Source organism: Triticum dicoccoides, chromosome 3B (genome assembly GCF_002162155.2).
Source record: "Triticum dicoccoides isolate Atlit2015 ecotype Zavitan chromosome 3B, WEW_v2.0, whole genome shotgun sequence".
Taxonomy (NCBI): domain Eukaryota; kingdom Viridiplantae; phylum Streptophyta; class Magnoliopsida; order Poales; family Poaceae; genus Triticum; species Triticum dicoccoides.
Genome location: NC_041385.1, coordinates 714,368,394 through 714,380,004, shown reverse-complemented (window position 1 = coordinate 714,380,004; position 11,611 = coordinate 714,368,394). Strand labels below are relative to the sequence as shown.

The window sequence follows — 11,611 nt, the reverse complement described above, 5'->3', positions numbered from 1 at the left end:
AACTTTTGTTGTAAGATTGCGTAAAATTAGAGTTTACACATAACTAATTTGTATCACATTCTCACAATAAGTTAGTGAATGAACCCAATGGCTAAATTTTCTGGCTCCGTCCTTGATGCCTCGCCCTCTGATCCGAAGTCCACAAACGATATTGCATGGTAAGCCAAGCAAAGATTTTGCAACGCAAAGGTGCTCAACTCCTCCGGATACAGTCTGCCATTGAGAATCTAGTTACGCCCATGCATACCTGATGAGCTGGGGATACCACTGTTTCTCTAATCATTTAATCACAGGTTGGTCTGTGAAAAAAATATATTTATATTCCCGTTGGAACGCACGGGGCAATTATCTACATACTCCGTATATACGAAAACAACCCATCTTTGCCTCGCCGCCTCCGCTCCCTTCGCCACCTTCGCCTAGTTAAACCTGACTTCTCGTTCCAAACCGCTCTCTGCTCTCGACTTCTCCCACGATCTCACCTCGCTCGCTTCTCGTCCCAAGGGTTTGGGGTTTGGGTTCGCTGGGTTGCCCGATCTGATTGATCTGGTCCTTCGGTCGGTGCAGCGGGGGCGCATGGCCGGCCCACCGGCGAGCCCCTCCGGCGACGGCGGAAGCCCCACGGCCGGCCGCATCGGGGAGGAGCGGGACGTGTTCGTGCCCGTCGCGGATATCACCCGCATCATGGGGAAGGTCATCCTGCCAGACGGGAAGATGGACGGGGGGGCTGTGCGGGAGCTGGTCTCCGAGTTCATCACCCGCCGGTAAATGGATCCGCCGCTCTTCGATCTCTGCTTGGCTTGAACGGCCTTTGGTTTCGGCGGCTGACCCGTCGGTGCTTTGCAGGGCGAGCAGTGAGAGCGACAGATGCAAGAGGGCGAAGCGGGAGGCCATGACGGTTGATGACCTGCTGTCCGAGATGGCGAAGCAGGGGTTTCAGGACCACATCGAACCCCTCAAGGCCTACCTGCACAAGTACAAAGTGGTGCGTATACTGGTTTGAATTTGATGGATGGTTGGGTAAATCAAAATTGGGGGGATTCTGAGACGATAGGGGTGGATTAATCTGTTAACTTGGTCTGATAGGCTTATCATCAATTGGGTAGCTTAAATAATTATAAGAGTTCATCTTGGGGCAGTGCTTTTGGCACCAAATTGGATGGTTGTTTTGCAGAACTTTTCTTCCCTAAGCAGGCTGGGCTTTGCTTGGCTACATCCTCCCTAAAAAAGGTTTTTAAAAAGGGATTTGTACTGGGCTAATTATCGGCTACAAGTACAGAGGCGCGTTAGTGGTTTGATGGATCATGGATGATTGGGTAAAACAAAATTGGGGGGATTGTGAGATGATAGGGGTGGATTGCTTTACTAACTTGGTCTGATTGGCTTATCGTCGATTGGAAAGTTTAATCAAGAGTTCATCTGGGAGCACCGCACTGCCTTTGGCACCAAATTGGATGGTTGTTTTGCAGAACTTTCTTTCTGCAAACAGGCTGAGCTTTGCCATCGCTACACCCTCCCTAAAAAAACATAAAAGCGGTATTTCATACTCAACTAATTATCTGATTGTTGCTTCAGCCTAAACCATTTGATCAGACATAGGTTTTCTTGTTAAAAGTTATGTTATCGTGTACCATGGGAGAAGCCACTCCTGCTAGCTGTATTGTATAAGCTTTGTCTCTCTTGTGGTAAAGCTGTCTCTCATTGTGCGAATTTTAAGCTCTTGCTAAAGTTAGCCATCCTTGGATCTTTGTGATGACACCTCGTTTTTAGGAGCTACCTTGCACAACGGAGGTGGAGCCAAACCCCTTGCCCGTGTCTGATATCAGGGATTGGTCTGAGCTTCCACTCGATGCGCTTTCTGCAATCTTCATGAAGCTTGGGACCATTGAGATTCTGATGGGAGCGGGACTTGTGTGCCACTCATGGCTGGTAGCAGCCAAGTCCCCTGAGTTGTGGCGTTTCGTGGACATGACACGCCACAAGGTGGTTTTCTCAGAGGCGGAAAAGGTCATGTGCAAAATGGCAAAAGTGGCTATAGATCGCTCCGATGGACGGATGGAATCGTTCTGCGCTCAGAAGTTTGTCACTAGCGAACTCTTGAATTATATTGCAAGCAGGTATTGTTCTTTGCGTTCTTGAATTTCAGCACTTTGTCTCTTACTCTGTATGTGTCAAATTTGGCAGGCTTCTTTGCACTGATGCACTGTTTGCAGTATTTACCTCCACTTAATAGCTTTTTAAGTTGGCCGCGAAGCATGAATTTAATTTAGGACTTGAAGTGATATCAAATCAGGCCAATGCATTTTTGCTAAACATGTTTTCAGCCTTTTATGATATTTTATTATGACATGTCTAATAGTGCTCTTCTAGGTGTCCAAATGACCCTTCAAGACCAAAGAAACAAACGCTACAATTCCACAATCCAGAGAAGCTAGAGTAGGCGCATCTCTCGTTCTCCTTCCGTGTGCCGGTGGCCACTCCGGCTGCGACAACCATAAATCCGGCCATTATGGCCAGCCAGCTGCCCCCTCCTTCGTGTCGCATCCTTTCCCCCGACGGTGCGCTGCCTTTGCACGGTGTTTTTTCGGCGTCGCGCGGGCCATCGCCTCCCTCTGCCCTGCATTCATCACTGGCCACGAAGGACGCAAGGTCAGATCCGGCCTCGACGCTGCGTATCCTGCAGCGGGGCGAGTCGTCCAACGTGGGGCATGGGCTCGGCACGGCGGATCTGTTTGTGTCGCCCCATTTCGGGCGGGCACGCCTTCAATCCATTGTGGTCGCCCCTGCTCTACTGGTCAACATTGCCATTTCGGGAGATGCCGATGGATGGACGGAGGTCTCATCCCGGAAGAACACGCGCGCGGGCTCTGACCCCGTGGTCGCAAGGGAGCGCACGAGGCTGCGGTGCTTCGACCACCATGGGGCCTTCAATGTTGCGGCCGCCCGCGACGCCATCTTAAGTAAGTTCAAGGGGAAATGCTTTCGCTGCCTCAGCAAGAAGCACCATCGCAAAGATTGTCGAGATCCCATCCGCTGCATCATTTGTGAGCTGGAAGGCCATTTCGGTAGAGAGTGCCCGCAAAATCCCAAGAACGGTGCCCCGGGCTGGGCTGCTCGTGTGTGCCTTAAGCCGGCGGCTTCCAAGGCCCCGGTGAGAGATCGCCTCGTCTTCCCTCCGACGACGAGCCAGCCGTCGCTGCCCGCGCTGCCGACCATGGAGCGCTTCCTCCACTGCGACCCGTCCAGGCGCCCTCGCGTCAGCAACAAGGTGGTGGTGGCCTCCCCGACGCTCGAGCACGAGGAGCACATCCTGCGGCAGCACGTGGTCACCCTCTCCGTCGTGGACAGGGTCCACACGACCAATCCCATGGCGGTGGGGAGGGCGATCGAGGCGCAGCTCGGCACGCCACCCTACCAGCTGCGGGTCACCGCTCATCACCCGGATGCATTCCTGGTGCACTTTGACCTGCAGGTGCATCGAGACAACACGGTGCACCACGGCATCCTCAAGGTGGACGGCGCAAAGTTCTACATCCGGGCCTGGCATGAAGACGACCGTGCGGCGCTGATGAAGTACTCCTTGCACGTGGTGGTGGAGAACCCGCCGATGCAGTTCTGGTCGCTCGAGGGGCCGGAGGAGGCGCTCGGCGACGTTGGTTGTATCAATCGGCTGGACAGCCGGACCTTGGAGAGAGGGCATACCAAGACCTTCGTGTGCTGGCTCTAGGTGTGGGATGTCACCCACATCCCGACCAGACACGTGTTGTGGGTGCTCAAGCGCGGGGCTGGCTGCGTTGACGTAATCCTGGGCTTCTCGCCTCCGGATCGTCGTGTCCCGCTGCCATCGTGCGTCCGTCGCTACGACCTCTTGCTACATGTCGACAGAGTGGAGGACTGGTCCCCCCTCTCGCCGCAATCATCGCATTCGTGCCATAGTGGGATGCTGTCCTCGGGCGAAGATGACGACTACCCTTTCCCGCGGTTGGAGTCTGGCGTCTGGACTGGGGGCGTTGAGGATGGGCAGTCGGGCGGCGGGCACCGCGCTGCCCCTCCGGCTGCAGCCACGGGCTGTGGTGGGCATCCCCAAGGCCATGGCAGGCAAGACCATGGCGACGACGGCACCATGCGCTCCTGGAAGGATGCTTTCCTAGGTAGCTCGTGCCATACGAAGGGCAAGTCAACGGACGTCGTCGAGGCACCACATGAAGGGCAAGTCGACTCATGTCGCCGAGGCCACGCCGAGGCGCCGCAGCAAAACACTGGCGGGGCACCGCTAGGCTGGCCTTGTCAAGAGGTCGCTCCAAGGAGCGGGCAGTGCGTGCATCCACGGTGCGCGCCACCCCGTGCTGCATGCCACGCCTTCGCAGCCCCTGCTGCCTCAAGCCTCCGCTCCAGGAGATCCAGGAGCAAGACCCCATCGCTACTTTCTTCACGTTACCCGGGGGCGCAGCCTGTCCCTTCCCCCGCGCACGGACTCCATGCAGCTCGAGATGGAAAATGCCATGCTCCAAGCTTTGGTCACACCACTGGCTTTTGACGATGGTGGATGGTCTCCGTCGCATTTGAGGAAGAGCAAGAACAACCTCAAAGAGGAAACAGAGCATCTTGAGGACGACATCCTGTCGTGCATCGCCGACCTCGCTTCGTCGTTGGTGCACCCCTACGTCAGTTCTTCAGCCCCCGCGGCGGTGGGATTCCATGTCACTGCGATCATGCAGCAGGTGGGGCGCATGCAGATCGAAGGCGTCGGCGAGGGAAGCTCGGGCGAGGTGGCCACCCCAAGACTGTTCACTAAAGTGCCGCCGCCTATCATCACCGTGCCTCCACCACCGCCGCCGCGTGCACGCTCCTCTACCCCACCAAAGACCAGGGCAAGTTCTGCACCATCGTGCCGAAGCACTCGCCAGGCGGCCATAGGCTGCATGGTGCCCGTGGCCCAGCAGGCAGCGCTGCGCTTGATCCAGGAGTTGGGTGGCCTAGGCTCAAATGACAAGATGACCCTCGAGGCCGTGGCGGGGTTGCTGAAGCGCTTCGAGGAACTGCTTTCAGCCAAGGACATTGTTGCCACCGCGAAGTTGACGTGCCTTGACTTCGCTGCCATGAAGGTTGCCGCGGGTATGGCAGACGGAGAAGATGCAGAGTGATTATGTCAGTAGTCTTCGTTAGGCTTCGTCGGCGGCTGATCTTCAATCAGCTTGAGTTAGGTCTAGTTTCCTTCATGTATAGTGATCATAGGTTAGCGGTAGTGGTAGAGCTATACGACGACAGATTCTTGGGTCTATTGGTGGTCGTCGCCGCCCCACGGCATGCTGTAAGGTGTATTGTGTTTCTTTCAATAGTAAGTGTAGTCAACAGAGCAATGATCGGTCTCCCCATGAGTAATTCAAATTACAAGATCATGTCGTGGAATGTGCGGGGACTAAACAACCCTGTGAAGCGATCGACAATTAGGGAGGTAGCAGCGTGCATAGGATCGCCATCCTTAACTTGCAGGAAACCAAAGTGGAGATGTGGTCGCCTCAGCTTGTGTCAGAAATAGGTGGTAGCCAACTTCAGGGCTGCGTGGTCTTGCCGGCATTGGGGACGCGGGGCGACGTTGCTATCTTTTGGGATAAGCAACAGGTTAACGTAATCACCCACGCCATTGGGTCCTTCTCGATCACAGTTAGAGTTGAAATCCTTAGCAGCAGAGAGCATTTTTGGATGACCACGGTTTACGGGACGTCAGAGGATGGACCAGAAGGCGCTCTTCTTGTTTGAGCTAGCTGCTGTCGCTCCCCCTTCAGCTGAACCTTGGATGTTAAATGGCGATTTCAATATGATCTACGTGGCAAGAGACAAAAACAACACAAATCTCAACAGAAGGATGATGGGGAGATTTCGCAAGGCAATTGATCTGGCAGGGGTACAGGAAATAAAGTGCAAAAACAGAAGATTTACCTGGAGCAGCGAGCGTGAAGAGCCCACCTTGTGCAGCATTGACAAGGTCTTTTGCAACATCGCTTGGGAAGCCATGCACCCTGGGTATATGTTGATGGCTGCATCCACATCGTTCTCGGGACCATTGCCCTCTGGTGTTGGCAAATGCTGAAGCTCCGTTCAAAGTGGTCAGATTTCGTTTTGAAGACTTCTGGCCTCGTTTCCCTCACTTCTTTGAGACGGTGCAGCGCGCATGGGAGAGATCAGTGCCGCACGACTGCCCCTTCGTCAGGGTTAAGAAGAAAAATGCAGAGAGTGGCTTTGGATCTCAAGACATGGAGCAAAGCGCTCTTCGGGGGGTGCAAAGTTACAGCTCCACGTGGCCAACGAGGTTAATTCTTCGGCTTGACGTGGCACAGGAATTCAGAAATCTGTCCGAAGATGAATTCAAATTGCGCAAGCTTCTGAAGATGAAGGTGCTTGGGCTGGCGGCCATAGAGAGGGCTCGGAGGCGTCAGGCATCAAGGATTACGTGGCTCAGGGCAGGTGATGCTAGCACAAAGTTTTTCCATGTGAAAATGCGTTCCCGCAGGAGGAAAAATTTCATCCACTCAATCAAAGTTGCCGATGTGGAGAAGTGTGAACATTATGAGACGGCACATGCAATCCATGATTATTTTGTGGGGATTCTTGCGCGAAAGAAAACAAAGCCACTGCTCATTAAACTGGGATCAATTGCAGCTACCTGCGATCGATCTGCATGGCATGGACATTCCCTTCGCGGAACCTGAAGTGTAGGCTGCAGTTGCGGCGTCCCTGGCGGAGAAGGCACCGGGGCCAGATGGTTTTTCTGGCAGGTTCTTCAAATCATGTTGGCATATAATCAAGGACGATATCATGGTGCTTTTTCAGAGATTCTATCAGCTCGCGGGGGGAAATTTTGCAGACTTGAACAAAGCCTTCATTGCCTTGCTGCCAAAGAAGGACGGGGCCACTGAACTGAATCACTATAGGCCAATTAGCTTGATTCACTCGATCGCGAAGCTCATCACCAAGGTGGTGTCTATGAGATTGGCCACGGCGATCAAGCACCTGATCTCGCCGGCACAAACAGCTTTCCAAAAAGGAAAATGCATTCACGACAGCTATCTCTATGTGAATGGCTGTGTTAAAGCATTGCACCGCGAAAAGAAGCCTGCACTGCTTTTTAAATTGGATATCGCGAAGGCATTCGACTCACTGTCATGGGAATACCTGCTGGAGCTGCTGCAGAGCTTGGGGTTCAGCTCAAGATGGCGTGACTGGGTCTCCTTGATCCTGTCCTCGGCATTGTCGGAGGTGCTGCTAAATGGTGCACCAGGAGAGCAGATATGGCATAGGCAGTGGCTCAGGCAAGGCGATCCCCTATCGCCCTTGCTCTTCATCCTTGCAATTGATCCTCTTTATTCCTTGCTGGCTGTGGCAACTGACAGTGGCATCTTGGCACCTCTCCCAGGCCACGGCACAAGCATGCGTGTATCAGTTTATACGCGGATGAGGCAATAATTTTTGCAAGTCCGGTCAAGCAGGAGGTCGACGCCCTCATGGATCTCCTACAATCTTTCGGTGATGCCACGGGACTACATTTAAATCAGAGAAAATTGACTGTGGCACCTATAAGGCGTGATGGGCTGTCGTTGTCGGATGTGCTACAGGGTTTTGGTGGCAACACTGTTCAGTTCCCGATAAAATACCTGGGCCTTCCAATTTCGCCATCCAGGCTTCGGATAGTTCACCTGCAATTCATTCTGGATAGAATCAAGGCTCGGCTGGCCGGGTGGAAAGGGAGGTTGATGAACATCGCCGGCAGAAGAGTGCTGGTTCAGAGCGTGCTCTCGGCGCTGCCAACTTTTGCAATGACAGTGCTGAAACTACCGAAGAAGATCATCAGAGAGATAGACAAGGCAAGAAGGAAGATTTCTTTGGGCACAGGAGGAGGCACTCTCGGGAGGTAAATGCAAGGTAGCCTGGGCCACGGTCTGCTCCCCAGTGGAGAAGGGGAGCTCGGAATCCTCGATCTGAATAAGTTCAGTCGAGCGCTAAGGCTGCCTACAGTGGCTATGGCTGACCTGGCAGCAGCCACGGCGACCGTGGGTGGGCCTTCAGACACCATGTGATGAGCATGACAGGGCGGCCTTCGACAAAGCCACCACTGTGACGATCGGCAATGGGCAGACTGCTCTGTTCTGGAAATCAAGATGGGTTGGGGGGTCCTCGCTGCAGCACTTCTTCCCCGCGCTTTTTCAGCATTCTAAAAGAAAGAATAGAACAGTGGCAGGGGCTCTAAACAACGAGCAGTGGTTGATCGATCTTCAGCATGGCAACACGATGGAGATCGTGGTTGATTTTTTGAGACTGTGACGCCTGCTGCAGCACGCACAAATCAATGGGAATGAGGCGGACAAGATTAAATGGATTGAGGGGAGACAGAGTAGCTATACGGCAGGTGCCGAGTATAAGATGCAGTTTCAGCCAACAGGGATGAGCAGTTTCAAACATCTGATTTGGAAAGCTTGCGCCCCTGCCAAGATAAAGATATTCACGTAGCATCTGCTACATAACCGGCTTTGGTGTAATGATCGTTTGCAGAGAAGAGGATGGCCAAATGGTTACTTTTGCCCTCTCTGCCTTAGAAGTTTGGAAACTTCAGTGCACCTGCTCTGGAGCTGCCCTTTCTCCGATGAGGTGTGGCGGACGATTGCAAGCTGGTGCGGCTGCTCAGCTTTGGCTGCAGAGGACAGGCTTCACCTCCTTTCTTCGAGAAGTATATGCCAGAATATCATCAGGAGGGCTGAAGCTGGCGCCAAGCGAGGGGTCAGATCAATGATCTTGATGGTTGCGTGGGAGCTGTGGAGAGAAAGAAATGCTGCGTTTTTCAGAGCGAAGATTCCGGATGCAGCGAGCGTTCTTCAGGCCATCAGAATTAACATGGAGCAATGGCGGTTAGCCGGTGCCAAAGACACAGAGACCCCTTTTACGGAAAGGACCGCGAGATAGAGCCTTCGGATTGTTTTTGCCTTTTCCTTTTTTTTTGCACTATCTGTACTGAAACCACCATGATCACTTGATCACCCTGTTTTCCGCTTGCTTTCTGCTAAATCAATGAAGCCGGTGTACACCGGGTCTTTAAAAAAAATGACCCTTCAAATGCTTGAGCAGAGTAGTTTGCAAACTAAAACAAAATTGGCGCATCTGTATGGCTGTATTTGTCTCTGCAATTAGGGAAACATATTTACGACAGCTTGCTTATAGCCACATAAGTTGTCTTGAGATAGTAATCTTATTTGATATTTATGGTGCATCATTATGTGATATATATGACAGGTTGCTTATTGACAAATTAGCAAGCTTGAGGTAGTAAGACTCTCATTTGATATTTCTCGTACGGTAGATTTCTCCGACCACTTAACTTTAAGGGAAAAACATGTTTACTGTTTAAACTTGTTATACAGTCTTACCGTATTTGTCTTATTTTTCTTGGTTCATGTGATATCCTGTCTATTTTCATATTTGTCTCTGCAGGTGCCACTCACTAAAGAGCATTCGGCTCATCGGCACCATGTACTTTTGGGATGATGAGGACGTAGTAATTAAGCTTGCAGCTAAATGTCCAATGCTACAAGAGATAGAGTGCTCTGATCAGAAGCAGCCATGGCCTTTTTTCACGAGGATCGGCGCAGCGCGCCCAGAGTTGAAACGTCTAAGAGTCCGTTATCCTTGGTTCGACTCAGATTCAATATTGATGAATGACGAAGGCGAGAAGGAGGAGGAGTCTGATGAGGCCTGGGAGGCGAGACAAAATCAGGAGGCCTTTGCCATAGCAGAGAGCTTGCATGAGTTGCGGCTCCTTCAGATGTCAGGCTATGGCCTGACCAACAAAGGGGTATACGCCATCCTCGAAGGCTGCCCCCACCTTGAGTTCCTCGACCTTAGAGAATGCCTCCACATCGAAGTTAACGCTGAACTCCAAGCTCGTTGTGCCAATATCAGGCATGTCCAGCTGCCAGGAGTGGGGCCTTATGTACCGTGCCCCGAACTCCATACCATCGAGGCGGATGAAGGTGAAGTGATCGAGATGGATGATCTCTATGAAACGGGGGCTCACTCTCTGCGCAACGAGCTAGCGATGGACAATGTTTTTTTTTTGAATTTTCAACGGGGGGGAAGGATTCGCCACCTGAATTGTATTCATTTGCCTATAGGGCTTTGCAGCCCGTTGCAAGATAGGGTTCAAATGAACCAGAAGTACAAGGGGCACAAGAGGAGTAGAGATAAAGCAATAACAATCACACTGACAACACATATCACAGAGAGAAACAAAGAGGGAAAACACAACAAAACAAAACCAAAGCACAACCAGTGTAATCGAACGGCATTGGCCAGCCGAAACCAAGCCACGACACTGCATCGTCGACCCAATCGAAGGCTCCACGCATCCGAGACCGCATCCGAGACCGTACAATCGAAAGGTCGCACGGGGCCGAGACAGCGCCACGACGTCTATGTGCCACCGGCGAAGTCGAAGGGCATCGCCAAGCAAACCAAACCAGGACACTGCACCGTCGACGCAATCGAAAGGCGCCGCGCATCCGAGACTGCACTACGCCGCGGCACCACCTGTGCCATGGGGTACATTCGAAAGGTCACGCGAGGCCAGATAGCGCCACGACACCTGTGCGCCACCGGCGAGGACGCTGGGCACTGCCAAGCAGAGACACACGAGGGGGCACTCCGAGCACGAACAACAAGAACACCAACGATGAAGAAGTCCGCCCGAAAGAGAGAGACAGCCACCCCACAAGCCACGACCCTCCCGGGTGGGAGGAAGCCGCATCCATGACCGCCACTGCAAATCCATGGAGCTCGCCACCCCGCCAGACAAGTGCCCACCGAAGTTGAAAGCAGGACAGGGGGATCTCCTCACCGCCCACGGCCGCACCCGGCGTTGGGAGCAAGCCGCATCCATGGCTGCCATCTGCATGCCAAAGACCTGCCGACCTGCGCTACCGCAACAGGTCAATAGACCGGAGAAGTAGTGACCAACAGCATCGCCCGGCACCACGCCGGCCAACGCCAGAACGGGAAGCTCCAGGGCACCCACGCCGTACACACGCAAGCGAGAGGGGGAGCCGAGCTGCAGCAGGTGCAGGAAAGGGACGCCCCTAGCGGATCTGAGACGGAACCGCCCAGAACCAGCTGCGCATGCCGCAGCACACCCAGGCGGAGACAGATCGGGGCGAGCCCGGGGAAGCACCGCCGCCTGGGACCACCGCCCGCGCCGCACAGAGGCCACCGCCGTCGGACCATCCCCGCAGCCGAGCGACACAGGATGCCCGTGACGCCACCGACCGCACGAGCCGGAGCGTCGACGCGGAGCCACCAGAACCTCCGTGCACGCACCACCGGGACGCCCAGGCTGCAGCAGGTCACGCACGAGGCCATCACCGCGCCACCAGGGCACAGCCGCCGAGCGGGAAGCACACAGCCCAGCGCCTGCCAGATCCGTGCGGGAACGGCCATGAGAGGCCAGATCCCGCCGCCGCCAGCCGCCGGAGGGCTTTGCCCGGCGGCGGCGAGGGAAGGGAGGGGAGGAGGGGGTTTGGCGGCGGCGGCTGGGGTTGCCCGCCCGAGTCGCCTCCCTGAGACGAGGCGC

General features: G+C 54.1%; 1 protein-coding gene across 1 annotated transcript in view; it reads left to right on the top strand.

The window, feature by feature from the left end:
- The first annotated feature begins 549 nt into the window (after positions 1-549).
- The window catches only part of LOC119278054 (putative F-box/LRR-repeat protein 23), an 11,573-nt gene continuing 511 nt past the window's right edge, over positions 550-11,611 (top strand). The window contains exons 1-4 of the mRNA XM_037559407.1: positions 550-749; positions 853-985; positions 1,771-2,117; positions 9,481-10,091. Of these exons, the coding sequence (XP_037415304.1) occupies positions 577-749; positions 853-985; positions 1,771-2,117; positions 9,481-10,091 (1,264 nt within the window). The 5' untranslated portion in view covers positions 550-576. The remainder of the gene's footprint in view (positions 750-852; positions 986-1,770; positions 2,118-9,480; positions 10,092-11,611) is intronic.